General features: G+C 37.4%; 1 protein-coding gene across 5 annotated transcripts in view; it reads left to right on the top strand.

The window, feature by feature from the left end:
• The window catches only part of SPAST (spastin), a 30,221-nt gene extending 16,297 nt beyond the window's left edge, over positions 1–13,924 (top strand). For all 5 annotated transcript variants that reach the window (XM_028724178.2, XM_028724176.2, XM_028724179.2 and 2 more), the window contains 12 exons: positions 693–826; positions 1,155–1,248; positions 2,111–2,185; positions 3,096–3,167; positions 4,612–4,687; positions 5,065–5,156; positions 5,562–5,641; positions 6,881–6,923; positions 7,624–7,703; positions 8,096–8,166; positions 9,177–9,217; positions 10,937–13,924. In XM_028724178.2, the coding sequence (XP_028580011.2) occupies positions 693–826; positions 1,155–1,248; positions 2,111–2,185; positions 3,096–3,167; positions 4,612–4,687; positions 5,065–5,156; positions 5,562–5,641; positions 6,881–6,923; positions 7,624–7,703; positions 8,096–8,166; positions 9,177–9,217; positions 10,937–11,059 (981 nt within the window). In that variant the 3' untranslated portion in view covers positions 11,060–13,924. The remainder of the gene's footprint in view (positions 1–692; positions 827–1,154; positions 1,249–2,110; positions 2,186–3,095; positions 3,168–4,611; positions 4,688–5,064; positions 5,157–5,561; positions 5,642–6,880; positions 6,924–7,623; positions 7,704–8,095; positions 8,167–9,176; positions 9,218–10,936) is intronic.
• Positions 13,925–14,862: the final 938 nt, after the last annotated feature.

Genomic DNA, 14,862 nt, shown 5'->3' with positions numbered 1-14,862 from the left:
GGTGCAGATGCATTTGGAATATGTGTACAGTCCTGATTACCCCATCTCAAAGGATTTCAGAATGAAAAAGCCAACTGAATGATCAAGGGATTGGAGCATCTCTACCAGGGGTCAGCAACTTTTTTCAGCAGGGGGCCAGTGCACTGTCCCTCAGACCTTGTGGGGGGCCGGACTATATTTAGAAAAAAATATATGAATGAATTCCTATGCCCCACAAATAACCCAGAGATGCATTTTAAATAAAAGGACACATTCTACTCATGTAAAAACACTCTGGTTCCCGGACCGTCCATGGGCCGGATTGAGAAGGCGATTGGGCTGCATCCGGCCCCCGGGCCTTAGGTTGCCTAACCCTGATCTACAAAGGGATGCTAAAGTGTGTGAAGCACTTCAGTTTTTTTTTAAAGAACAACTAACAGGAGGAAGGAACATAATAGAGGTTTCGACGTTTGCATAGAGTAAAGGTAATTGATTCCTTTATTTATGGAAATCAGTATTAAAATATATGGTGATTGCCACTGATTTGAGATGGCTCTAAAAGGGGATTAAACAAATTCATGATGTGTAGCTCTGTCAGCCATAATAGCAGTGGAACCTCCAGATTCAAAGTCAATATTCCAAAGAACTGGGGGCTGTCCTTGTGTTTCCCCCCCAAACAATATTGAAATATTTTTTAAAAATTGTTTCTTCAGGCTACTCCAAAAAATAATAGAGCCAACAAGCCTTCCACTCCTACAACTGCTGTTCGAAAAAAGAAAGACATGAAGGTTTTTAGAAATGTGGATAGTAATCTTGCTAATCTTATTCTCAATGAAATAGTAGACAGGTAAGCAACATCAGTGGTTGTCTTTAATAAAGACAGGGTTATTTTTTTAGATTGGCATGTAAGAAAAGTGGGGTTTTTTTCCCTAATGGGGCAATTAAGATAAAACATATTAATTTTTCTGTATGAGTTGATAGCAGGATTTAGTTTTGGGGGTCTAAATAAAACATGCAGGTGTGGTTATAGCAAATGAAACATTGAATATAAATGTGGGTAATTTCATAATTTTAATGGATTTCTTAAATGGCAGTAATGGTGTAAAACTAGCCAGCTGTACTCCAGAGCAATGAAATGTCTATTGTTGCACTAATTGGTATTCTGTATCTGTTAGTGGGCCATCTGTCAAATTTGATGATATTGCTGGGCAAGAACTGGCTAAGCAGGCACTGCAAGAAATTGTTATTCTTCCTTCACTTAGACCTGAGGTAAGCAATATGTTTTTTATCAGTTTTTATATTGCACCTTAGAGCCTTCTGTTCTGTGTATAAATGATGTATGCTATTTATGTTAATGCTGCTCATTTACAATTTGGGATTAATTCACATAATGTACCAATAAAAGGATCAAGATTGTTTCCAGAGAAACAATGATTCTTCATTGTAACCCAGTAGGGTTGTTAATAATTATGACTGTTCAGTAGAGTGAAACTTATCTAGTTGCATGTAGCTCTCTTGTCAATAGTATCTATTTAAAATATTTATAAACCGACTGTCTTAGATCTAATATGTGTTCTATATATAGCATTACAATATGTATACTAAGTAGTAAAGGTAAAGGTAAAGGGACCCCTGACCATTAGGTCCAGTCATGGCCGACTCTGGGGTTGCGGCGCTCATCTTGCTTTATTGGCCAAGGGAGCCAGTGTACAGCTTCCGGGTCATGTGGCCAGCATGACTAAACCGCTTCTGGCGAACCAGAGAAGTGCACGATAATGCCGTTTACCTTCCCGCCGGAGGGGTATCTATTTATCTACTTGCACTTTGATGTGCTTTTGAACTGCTAGGTTGGCAGAAGCAGGGACCGAGCAATGGGAGCTCACCCCGACGCGGGGATTTGAACCACCAAACTTCTGATCGGCAAACCCTGGGTTTTGTGGTTTAGACCACAGCGCCACCCACGTCCCTAAATAATTATATAATGCAGTGGTCTGGATGACCTGTCTTTTTGAAAGTTACATCTTTTAAAGAAACATCAGTGTTAAATGTATGTGTAGATACTGCCTGTTTCCATATAACCTTATGCTTGTTTACAGTCACAAAACTGTGTATAACTAAGCTATTCTTTCAGCTGTTTACAGGGCTTAGGGCTCCTGCACGTGGATTGTTGTTGTTTGGCCCACCAGGGAATGGAAAGACGATGTTGGTGAGAAATCTGTTTTGCACTCTAGCATGTTGTTCAGCTCAGCTTTTTGAGAACTTTCCACATTTGCTTTCTCTTTTTATGAAAGAAAGGTGTTGAATAATCTCTTTGAAATAGGAGAGTATTTTAATGTTGGGCTGTTTGCACTCTGCTTCGAAGAATACTGAGAATTTTACAGTATCTTATGAGGAAAGTACAGATAACTTGCATCTTACACTTATTTTACTTAGGCTATCACAGCTTTGTGGGAGTGGGTGGGTAAATTAACTTATGTTTGGAGAGATGGCCCTAGACGGTTTAAGTGAATTTGGTGCTTGGTATTAACATGCAAATACTCTCTTTAAGTTAAGAGTAGGAATGAGCTGTATACCTTTATGGAAAAAAACAGTGCTTTTCTTGGTCTGCTTTCAGTAAATTGGCATTTCTTTTTTTCTTTTCTTTTTTAAAAAAGCTTGTATAAGATGATGCATTGTGGTGTTTTAGTGTAGCACATTTGGTACATCGGGATTTGTAAAACTATTTTGTTTATTTCCTAATACTTTATGAATAAAACAAAAAATGAAGTGGAAAATTTTGCTTCATAAACTCATGTTATCTCAAATCCAATAGAGGAAGTTGGTTCATATTCCAGTTTTAATAGTTTATATATGAATCTCACTGTGCAGTGGTTGACAGCCTCAGATTAGCTGCATACAGTTTTTATGAATAAATTTGAAGAGATAAAGCATTTGAAAATTCAGCTGACTACCTTAGCAGACATGTCACACTTTTAGGGAATGACATGCTATATATTGCTAAATCAATGATAGACTATTTGGATTTTCCATAACTGTACTGTACTATTATACATTTAGTAAGAATACTGTACATTTTTTATGCGGTAGTCCTCACTTGGCATTTTCTCTTATTCAAGGCCAAAGCGGTGGCTGCAGAATCAAATTCAACTTTCTTTAACATAAGTGCTGCAAGTCTAACGTCAAAATATGTAAGTAGCAGTTGTATATTCTAGTTGTACACTTTTGTAAAATACCTGGGGTTCTTGATAATGTAGGTTTGGCTCAAAAAAAATGTAACTGGCACATGGACCTTTTAGGAGCATTGCATTTGGCAATGAAAAGTTGCTATAAACACATATTTCTAAATAAATGTGAAGAGGCAATCACTTAAATTTCACTGCAACTTGTTAAAACCTATGACAAAGTTATTGGCTTGGATCCTAACTAAGTTCACAGAAAGAAAGTTTCTCACGTGCATTCCCCCTGCAGCTACGTATAGCCCCAGAAATCATCTTTGTAAGGTTGGGGGTGAAAGAGGAGAGCACAAAATATGGTCTGAAGCTCAACATCAAAAAAACTAAGACCATGGCCACTGGGCCCATCACCTCCTGGGAAATATTAGGAGAAGAAATGGAGGCAGTGAGAGATTTTACTTTCTTGGGCTCCATGATCACTGCAGATGGTGACAGCAGTCACAAAATTAAAATACACCTGCTTCTTGGGAGAAAAGCAATGACAAACCTAGACAGCATCTTAAAAAGCAGAGACATCACCTTGCCAAGAAAGGTCCGTATAGTTAAAGCTATGGTTTTCCCAGTAGTGATGTATGGAAGTGAGAGCTGGACCATAAAGAAGGCTGATCGCTGAAGAATTGATGTGTTTGAATTATGGTGCTGGAGGAGACCCTTGATAAGTCTCGTGGACTGCAGAAGATCAAACCTATCCATTTTGAAGGAAATCAGCCCTGAGTGCTCACTGGAAGGACAGATCGTGAAGCTGAGGCTCCAATACTTTGGCCACCTCATGAGAAGAGAAGACTCCCTGGAAAAGACCTTGATGTTGGGAAAGATTGAGGGCACAAGGAGAAGGACGACAGAGGATGAGATGGTTGGATAGTGTTCTCGAAGCTACTAGCATGAGTTTGACCAAACTGCGGGAGGCAGTGGAAGACAGGAGTGCCTGGCGTGCTCTGGTCCATGGGGTCATGAAGAGTCAGACTAAACAACAACAAAGGTTGGGGAAATTCTCTTGAACAATGTGAGATGTGGCAAGGGGGCCTGTTGCGAGGCATTGCCCCCAAACTAAATGGACTTTTGTCCAATTTTGGCACAAGTAATTTCCGCTTGCCAAGCGGATACCCCACCCACAAACTTCAGGAAGGCCTCCTGAGCTGCCAGAGAAGCTTTTTGAGGAATGCAAAAGCAGGAAAGGCCAGATGTTTTCCTTCCGTGAACTTCCTTAAATTGATTGTGTTGTGATCCAAACCATCGAGTTTAGGTTTTTATTCAGGGAGGCAGATAACATATATCGCAAGTACCAGCACAGAGCTGGTGTCAAAATTTGGTCTTGGTCTTGTTTTATATAAATGAAAAGGATGTGAATGAACCATATTAACAAACTTTTTCTGAAGTAGATGCCTTATATTCTTTTTAGGTTGGTGAAGGAGAGAAACTAGTTCGTGCTCTTTTTGCAGTAGCCAGAGAACTTCAACCTTCTATAATTTTTATAGGTAAAACTTTAACATTTGTGCATTTAAAAAAGTAAAGCAGCTTCAAACTTTAACTTGTAAAGCAACCTAATGTTGTGATCAGGAAAAGCTGCATCATAAGCTATTGTCCATTTATTGGATTTGTTTTATAATTTAAGTAAGTAGGATGTTTACAGTACTATCAATATTATGTTGGAAGCTGCTCTGCAAATATATATATTAAAAAGTCTGGTACTGATGTACTGAAGACAAAAAAAGACTTATGCATGCTCGTTCTCAAATATGTTATTAACTTCATGGGTCTCAATAATACATTTTGAATAAACTACAAGTTATTTTACTTACTTCAGTTATATTATTATAGGAAATGTTATAATGTTGCCACTTTCAATTTTTAGATGAAGTGGATAGTCTCTTATGTGAAAGAAGAGAAGGTGAACATGATGCTAGCAGACGTTTAAAAACGGAATTTTTAATAGAGTTTGATGGTGTAAGTATTAGCTTTGGTATGAAGTTACATCAATGCATACCGATTTGTTGTGTTTAAACTGTGGATTATCCCTTTTATACTTAGTTCTATTTGAATAATGAAGAGCAAATAGAGAAGGGACAAGGAATATTTTATTGGGGAAAAGGGAACTGTTTTCTTTTCCTATTTTGCTGAACTCCAAGTGTTGTCCAAAGTGGTGGCTGGTAAACTGGTGCAATATGAAGTCATGAAAACAAGTGAAATTGTTGCATTTTTATAATATGGAACACTAAGCAAAGTTATTGCTTAGCAAAAATTAAGGGTTTACCAATCTATAACATTAAGCTTTTTCAGGTAACTATTTTGTGGCAGTATTAATTTCCAATTTCTAAATATTTAAGCTTTGCTTTTTTGGAAAAAAAATAGGTACAGTCTTCAGGAGAAGACCGAATACTTGTAATGGGAGCAACTAACAGGCCACAAGAGCTTGATGATGCTGTTCTCAGGTACTTTAAAACATGTGTTATTAACAGCTGTACATAGTGAGGGTTGGCATAGTAGGTATTCTTGATCATTCACTTGTTATGTGTTGGGTTCCAGTATTTCAAAGAATAATTTAGGGTGTGTTTGTGCACAGAATTATTGGAATCATCACTGTAGATGTGGTATCACACAGGGGAATTATTGAAAATATTTCATAGCTGCTTGGAATGTTTTTAATAGGAATAAAACAATCTTACAATTTTCCTTTGAAAATGTATGAGGCATAGGGTTAAATCTAAATGTGCCTTTCCAATTAGAGAAAGTCCTATGGCTTCTGCTAATGTATGGGAGGATGTGATTTTTTTTCTCCAAATCCCTCCTTTCCATGCCACATCCCATACTGTTTTCCAAATATTCTGCAGTGTCACCCCAGTCCTCTAGTCTAGAGCAGGTTTGTGGATCTGTAGAAGGGCAATAAAATGGACAAAAATCTCCTGTTCTGGTAGCAGGTCAGAAAGTGACCCTTCCATGAGCAAAACACTTTGTTCATGTGATCATAGGATCCAACCTATGTGATTATTAAAATCTGTTTTGTATACCTTTGGGGCCCCTTTCTTGAAAGCTAGCATTTAAATATTGGTGGATAGGAATGATGCTACCTCATTACCAACTTTTCTTGTGGACATGGGGCTGTTTTTCAGGGTGACTTAACATATCAAATGGCACAGCTGAGATAATGAGGGCCAGAAGTGTGATGGGGATGAAGCTCTTTAGCAGAGGATATAGGCTGCTGTAGGTAGTACAACTTTACTGTTAGAAAATATTGAAACAATTTGAGCTGAATAATAATAAGGACTGGGAGATCTACAGGTCAGTCTTGACTGCCATCTGTATGGGTGTTATATATTGGATTTGCTAAAACAACAATGTACAAATGAAATGCTTTCTAAAATAAAGGATTTTTTTTTAATCTGCTGCTTCATAGACAGTTGCATTTTTCAGGCATCAGATGCTATTGAACACCTCTGTAATGTTATATGACATATTTTAGCCAAAAATATATCTGTTAAAACAGTGCATTTATTAAAATTATCCATGTATAGTTTTAAGCTATTTTTAGTATCCTCTTACAACAGAAATTCTTCCTTCATACCCTCAGAGTGTGATGTTTGCGCTTCAATTTTTGCATGATACAGAAAATTGGCTTTTTACATACCGTGCTTCCCTAATTATAGTTTCTGTATGAATATTTGTGTTTTCAGGCGATTCATCAAACGAGTGTATGTATCATTACCAAATGAAGAGGTATGTAGCTTGTGATTGCATTTTTACACAAGACTGCCTCACTGCTTGTTTTTGGTGCAAGTTTGTGATAGATTGAAATCTTTCGTATAATTGTTACAAACATGACTTTTCAGTGAGCATGGTTTATAAAAGAGTTTACAGCATAGAATACATCCTTCCAGCTCACAATCTGCTTGTCTTTTCACATTTTTGAAAATCTAAGCTTTCAGTAAAAAGGATTTCAAGTCATATGGAGGAAAAATCTTAATCAGATGTTGTCACCATATGTTCAAACTTTGAGAAAGGTCTGTGGTTAGGTGTTACTGCCCAAGCTGAACAATTCCTCTTTCATTTTTAGTTCCTTTTCTCCTGCAAACCTCTTAATAGCTAGCGCTTCCCTCTTCCTCTACTATTATCCCATTTTCTGCCTAAATTCCATCTGGAAGATAACCTTACAATCTGGATTGGTATATATGGGAGGAGGTAATCCTTCAGGTAATCTAGACTCATGATACACAGAGCTTTTACTGAGGCAAAACCAACACTTTGACTAGGCCCAGAAATGAGCTAGCACCCAGTGCAGAAAAGCACAGGTGTAATATAATCATATTGGCCAGTTTATGTTTTTGGCAGGCCTCTTGTTTTAAGTATTTTTATAACATTAACTTACACATGATTTATTGTTTGTATAGTTATAAATAGTGAATATTGTGCCTTACAGACACGACTGCTTTTATTAAAAAATCTTTTGAGCAAGCAAGGAAATCCATTAACCCAAAAAGAGCTGGCACAGCTAGCTAGGTGAGTAACTTTTTGTTTGTTGTTCATTACAGCTGGTGTATGTGTAGTAGGATTTGCAGCTGTTGCACATCAGCAAGGATTCTAAAAATAATTCTCTTGAGTATGTCATGCAGATGTCTTCCTTCCTTAGCTTTTTATGTAAATATCAATACTTGATGCATCCGTCAAACATAACACCACTGACAGTTTGATACTAAAGCTAAAATTTCATTACAGAAACATTCAATATAACACTAATTTTAAATTAACATTTTATTTAGTTTTTTTAAAAAAAACAACAGGCTGCTTTTGCTACAAGCTGATGACTTAAAATATTGTAAACTTGCTGAGTTTCTTTAATGCAGTTATCTACAGGAAAAAACTGAAATTGTGTTCACTTTCTCTTTACAAAGAATGACAGAGGGATACTCAGGGAGTGACTTAACAGCATTAGCAAAAGATGCAGCACTGGGTCCTATACGAGGTAAGCTTGGTTACCTGTTAATGAAAAAATGAGATCATGAATCTTTTTCTGTTCTGTGCTAGATAAAGCCTTGATTTTAAAGAATTTTAAAAATACAGCTGGATAGTATTAGACAAGGATTTTTATTGTGCCATTCACTATGAAGAGATTACATGATACATGTTTACCTTCCCACCGCAGCAGTAAACCATTGAGCCTCTTGGGCTTGCTGATCGGAAGGTTGGCAGTTCGAATCCATGTGACACATGAGCTCCCATTGCTCTGTCCCAGCTTCTGCCAACCTAGCGGTTTGAAAGCATGCCAGTGTAAGTAGATAAATAGGTACTGCGGTGGTGGGAAGGTAAATGGCATTTCCGTGTGCTCTGGTTTCCATCATGGTGTTCCATTGTGCCAGAAGCAGTTTAGTCATGCTGGTTGCATGACCCAGAAAGTTGTCTGTGGACAAATGCCGGCTCCCTTGCCTGAAGCGAGATGAGAGCCGCAACCCCATAGTTGCCTTTGACTGGACTTAACTGCCCAGGGGTCTTTTACCTTTACACCTATTTATCTACTTGCTCTGGTATGCTTTTGAACTGCTAGGTTGGCAGAAGCTAGGACAATGCAATGGGACCTTTATAAAAGTATAAATACTCTGTTGTATATACATTCTAGAACTAACAATTTATTCCAAAGCATCTGATACATCTCTCAACAAAACTAAGCTTAGTATCCAGTTTTAAAATGCTAAAAAAATCATAAATAGAATGAAGCTTTAAAATACAAATTGATTTCTTTTTATTTTAATACTGTCCTAGAAATAATAATTTTACAATATAACCCTAGTAATTTTTCAGATCGGGACTGAAAAAATAATGGAACCAGGTGATTGCTGTTGATGCCTTATCTCATTTGACTATTACTTAGTGTGTTTCACTTTCCAGTACTAAGATAGGGATGTTTCAGATATTGGGACTTCTGGTGGGAGATATTTTTTTCAAAACACATTTGATAGTTATTTCTTTAATTTACAGAACTAAAACCAGAGCAAGTGAAGAACATGTCTGCCAGTGAGGTATGCTGTTTTAAGATTCGCTTTGCCAAACCAACTAGTTATTTTTGCTTGTTGTTGTTTTTACAACTTTTATGAAATAGAATCACTCTCTTGTTTTCGGATCTTTCTGCCTTAACTTTTCACAAGGATTTTGTGATTTTTGTTATTGCTGCATTGGTTGTGTAAATGTGATGTTCACTTTAGGTTTGGAGATATTCCTAAGAGCAGAGCAAAGCTGTCTAGCTTTTAATACTTGCTGCTGCAGCAATTCACTTTTTAAAATGAGTTGTCTGATTCATGTATCTAATCCACAAAAGACAACAAAACAGCCTGAAAATACTTCATGGGGAAGAAGATCTCTAACATAGGATAGAGCCAAATTTGCCCCTCAGGGAATGTAATGTCTTATTCCATTTGCACATGGAATGAGGACCCAGCAGAGGTTCTGCACCCCCACCAAGATGAAGCAACTCTCAGAGCCCAAGCCCTTCAGATAGTCTTTCAAGGGGTCACAGGAGGCTGCAGATAGAAGGAGGAATTGGCAGGACCACTTCTCCTTGATTCAGCACAACTGAAACTCTGAGAAGCGCAATTCTGGATCCAGCCTGATGTCTGTATACTAATCGAGGATTGATAACGTAAACACATGCTAAAAGTGGTCCCATTCCCTTTTCATTTCAAATTTCATGACGTACTACTGTATCCCTCAGTCTGGCTCGCCAGCTTGTCCTAGCAAACACTGCCTGCCAATAATCCAACATCATTTAGAGATGGAAATAATCCCTTAAAGGACAGTTTCTTATCGCCAGGCCTATTGCCAAACACCACAGCACTAAGATTAAATAAGCCTTTTGCATGTTCCTTAAGTGTAAAGGCAGCATTTACACCCACCCCAGCACTGGAGTGGGGAGAAATTATGCCTCCTCCCCCTTACCTCTGAACTTAGCAGTATAGTGTTAGACACACTGTGTGTGTGTGTGTGTGTGTGTGTGTGTGTGTGTGAGAGAGAGAGAGAGAGAGAGAGAGAGAGTGCTGTTTGTCCACATGTCTGGGGGAAGTTTGTGACAAGTGGGGGGTCATAGAGGCCCTTATGTTTTTCTCTTTTGTGCTTTTTGCCCCATCAACTTTTGTCCTGCTCTCCATTGAAATGAGGCTCTGGATGGTTGGTTATGTTGAAATCAAGTACTCGGGTTGAAAGCAGCTCTCCATCTTGGCTTTAGGATTTATAGCCTCCTAGTCAGTACAGTGGTACCTCAGGTTACACACGCTTCAGGTTACAGACTCCGCTAACCTGGAAGTAGTACCTCGGGTTAAGAACTTTGCTTCAGGATGAGAACAGAAATCGTGCGGTGGCGGCACGGCGGTCCACTGTACTTAAACACTGCAGGCCAAGGATTCAAGTCCCAAAATGTATTTCTGTACTGTTTAAAACACAGCCAAGACTATAAGGCTGAAAGTTAAAAATGTTCACGCTAAGCAAATACTTTTTAGTGAGAGGAAATAATTCATGGCCTGTGATTTTGACTGGACTTCTGTTCTCATGTATTAACAACACCTGGAATTGAGGTAGGATTAATTTTGTTCTGCCTGTTACTGATACTTTTCCCTATGATCCTGACTTTTGTAAGTTTAATAGTTAAATGAGCATATTTGATATTCTGATTCAGTTCAGTCCAAAATGCAACTTAGAAAGCAAGCATCACCAAGGTGGTTAATGTAAAAAACTTTCTTTGCTTCTAGATGAGAAATATCAAATTGTCAGACTTCACTGAGTCCTTGAAGAAAATAAAACGCAGTCTCAGCCCACAGACCCTGGAAGCTTATATGCGCTGGAACAAGGACTTTGGAGACACAACCGTTTAATATGCATCTTTGTCAAAGGAAGGGAAGAATGTTGCCAGCAAGGGACGGTTGATGCAAACTGCTGCTGGAATGTGACCAGAGTTTACAAGACTTTATAGAACTCTAAATATCTGCACTAAAACAGGGAACTGACTTAAGGAAAAAACGAATAGAAATAGGTTGATCAACATCTCATAAATCTTAACATCTGGATTTACAGAACCCAGGGCACTGTAAGATAGAGCACAGTAATATGACACAGGGGGAGAACTCTAGCAATTGAACAATGGTAGGAAATGTAATTTGTATATTTTGTTGATGAAGTATTTCAGTAGGATTCTCAGTTGGGAAAACCCTTTTTTAATTTGCTCATGACATTTGCTTTTGCTTTGTTCTTGTAAACTACTAATTGTAAGAGTATGATTCATTCTCTTTTTTCTTTTTTTTACCTATGTATCAATAATGTGCCAAATAAAAACACTTCATATGCATCAGGAAGGACAGCATTGTGAATACTGGGACACAAAGAAACTGGTCTGCCGCTCTTCATTCTCTTGGAGTTCTACAGTCATAAAACAGCCTAGAAAGCTTTCTTTCACAGAACAGCACTGACCATTTCAACCAAATGAAACTCTGAATGGATTAAAGTTACCAGTCTTACGACATTCACTTCCTGCAGTGTCTAATGTATTTATATAAACTTTCTGTGGTAGGATACTTGTTTCTATACTGTTGTCTCTTAGACCAAGAGTAAGGATAAAAGGACCGCAGTATTTCTCTTTGGTGTTAAATTTCATATTTACAGTGACAGAAACCCAAAGAAGGTTCTTCTTGGGTAATTTTATAATCTTCTGGTAATTGTGGTCTTGGTTACTTCTTTAATTGCATTAGACTTTTTATATCCTTCATGTGCTTGGTTTGTAGAGGCACAGCTGACTTTAAAAAGCACACTAAATGTAAGAAGAAAAGTTCCATCTTTGATACATTGATGGAAGTTGTCAAGAGGATGGAAAATTAGAAGAAACAAAGAAAATTCTGTTCAGAATAAATGTATGCATATCTTCTCAGTGTTTAAAATTATGCTTTCTAGTTCTAGGGAAGATTTAATTTGACCATATTGATTTGAAATGGGACTGTCAAAATATATAACTCTTTGCCATTGAAGTAAAAAACAAAACCGATTGATCTTGAACTGAGGAGCTTTGAGCACTTCTACATAGCTTTCTTTATCTATTACAAGCTATCACCGTTGATAGCATGCTAAAAGTGCAATCCCATGCTAGTTGCGCACATGAAAATCTAAATAGTTCTAAGACCTATAGTGGTTGCTAAAAACAAACAAGATTTGTTAAGGCACTGCAACTGGATATTTCACTATAATGGCTGGTATCTTCCTTAGTGTCCGAAGCTTCAGAGTAAACTAATTGTGAACAGCCTCTGGAAGCTGAAAAAAAACTTGATATTTCCTCACACTTCGATGCCTTCAATGTCCTTCTAGTTTGTTTGTAATCTTTAAGTTTCTTTGCACTGAAAGTTCAATGTGGGTGGCATTACTTGCTGTTTGGGCTAAAATTTGTCATGCGTATTTAGCTAGGGACCATTGAGTATCATTTCTTGATACATAACTAATCACAGATCTCCTTTCCTTTCTTGGTCTCTGAAATAAAGTCAAGGCCACTTCCCTGTATGGTCTGAAGGTAGAAATATTGTGCAGTGCCCCTCATTGCATGAATAGTAAAGTAGGCCCTATGTGGTAGTACAAGTTGACTGCCTACATGGACAGAAAAGTCATTATTTTTGAATAGATACCATGAGCTATTTATTAGACGATGGATAAATTAATGCGTGACATACACCATGTTTTCATTGTGAGGAAACACGGATGTGATTATGACATGATTGTGTGTAAAGTGGTTCCAGTTGTATTCTATCTTACGTACAGTAAGCTAATATAATAGTTTTAACTTTTTGGAAAGATCTTACTTGTATAAGTTGGATGACCCTGTCATGAATTCCCAATGTTTTCCTAGAGCATTGAGCTTTTATATTTTGATTCACCTTCCTAACTGAATATTGTGGTTAGGAAACCTGAATAAGATAAACAAGTAGAAAAGCTTTGTTAAAAGCTCAAAATAGTTCATGTCTTGAAAATGTATGTGGTGATCCTAGTCACTGATTAGTTATATCTTAAGGCTGAAATTGTTTGCTTTAAGCTTACTAACTACATGGGACTAAGAACCCCTGAGTTCAGGCTTACATCCAGTCTGGCTAATTCTAGAGCAAGCAATTTTATGTAGGCAGGAGTGAAGGACTCGTTGCTGCTTGAGAAATTGCCCTCTAAAGGCAATATTCAGGAAATGTGTTGAAGAATTTTCCTGCTGTTTGAACCTAGCAATACTTAGTGCTCTAGATGCATTAAATTCTGAATGAGTCAACTGAATGTGAAGACTTCAGCAACAGCAGCTTACTTGAACAAAATACAACTCTCTATCCTAGTGTTCCTTATGCCCTTTTGTGCTCTGTAATAGTTTTGACCGTTCTATGTATTTCCAGTTGTTCCACAGGAATTACAAATGTTTTAGTTTGGTTTTCTTGTGTTTTTTCCATTGGTGGGAATGGCAAGTCTTTCACTCTTGTACTCAAGTTTGGTGTTGTTTTTTATTTAAAGATTATCCACAGTTCAGTTAAACAAATTAACTCTTAACACATACCAAATTCAAAATGGGGCTGGGGAACACAACTGTGTGGTGCAACTAGTGGTTACCTAATGGTGTAGCTTTTACACTAATTTTGTACTACCTTAAGACAAATGTGGACATGACTAATGCAGTTTCATTCACCCTATAGGGTGATAGCCAATGTTAACCAATACTTAGAGGAGATATATTAAAATAAATGAACTGAATTAAAGTCCACTGATTTTAATGGGTCTACTCTATCGCCCATATTTCAGTAATATGATTTGGTCCTTTGCTTGTTGTCAGGTGTCTTAAGTAGTTGCTAAATTCATATGTATTCTAGCATAGACCTTAAGCCATTAGAGAAAACCTGGTGATAACTCGAGTTGAGTCCAAGATAATGACTCGATTTGACTATTGGTACATATTGCAATATTGTATGTGACCATTTGAGGTATCATTTGTTATAGTACTGGAGTACTGTTATAGTACTGGAGGCAGCTGAAAGGAAACTACAATAAAGTATTAGACTTTCCATCTAACAGATGCATTATGCTAGTCATAGCAAAGAACAACATTTGTATATGTATATGTAGATTACATTGACTTGTTTCCTGAAAATGCTATTAGGCAGCTGTCACCTTTTCTGTCATTGAGGGATTTTCTAAAGTAGCATCCTTTAAGAAGGACCATGAGATATAAATAGCTGTTTTGAATTTAAAACCAAAAGTGCTGTCAAAACCAGCAGCACTGTTCATACTGAGCAGTTTCAAAGCTGTGGAAAGACTATGTTATGTTTCCTCAATGAGAATTCTCAGATGGCTTCTCCCCACCCCCAACTTCTTTTTCTGAATGTTGGACATAGTTATTCAGTATTAAGATATGAAACCTTAATGGGAAAATGTGTAAAAGCATGAAAAACGTTCACATTGGGTTGAGAAGTTTGATTTTCCTTGATAACATGTTGCAATTTGTCTTCATGTACAGTTTTAGTACTTTCCTAGGTCCAGATTCATGCCTTTCAGATCTGTTGCCTATGCTGTTAATATTTCTCATGTGAAAGATCATGGAAAGTTTTTGAAGATTATTTCCATTTGGTTTCTCTGAAACAGTACTAAAAAATAATGTAAGTTCTAATGAAATAAA

The sequence above is a fragment of the Podarcis muralis genome, chromosome 3 (genome assembly GCF_964188315.1).
Source record: "Podarcis muralis chromosome 3, rPodMur119.hap1.1, whole genome shotgun sequence".
Lineage (NCBI taxonomy): Eukaryota > Metazoa > Chordata > Lepidosauria > Squamata > Lacertidae > Podarcis > Podarcis muralis.
The sequence above is the reverse complement of the archived record's forward strand: the minus strand, read 5'-3'. Positions and strand labels throughout refer to the sequence as shown.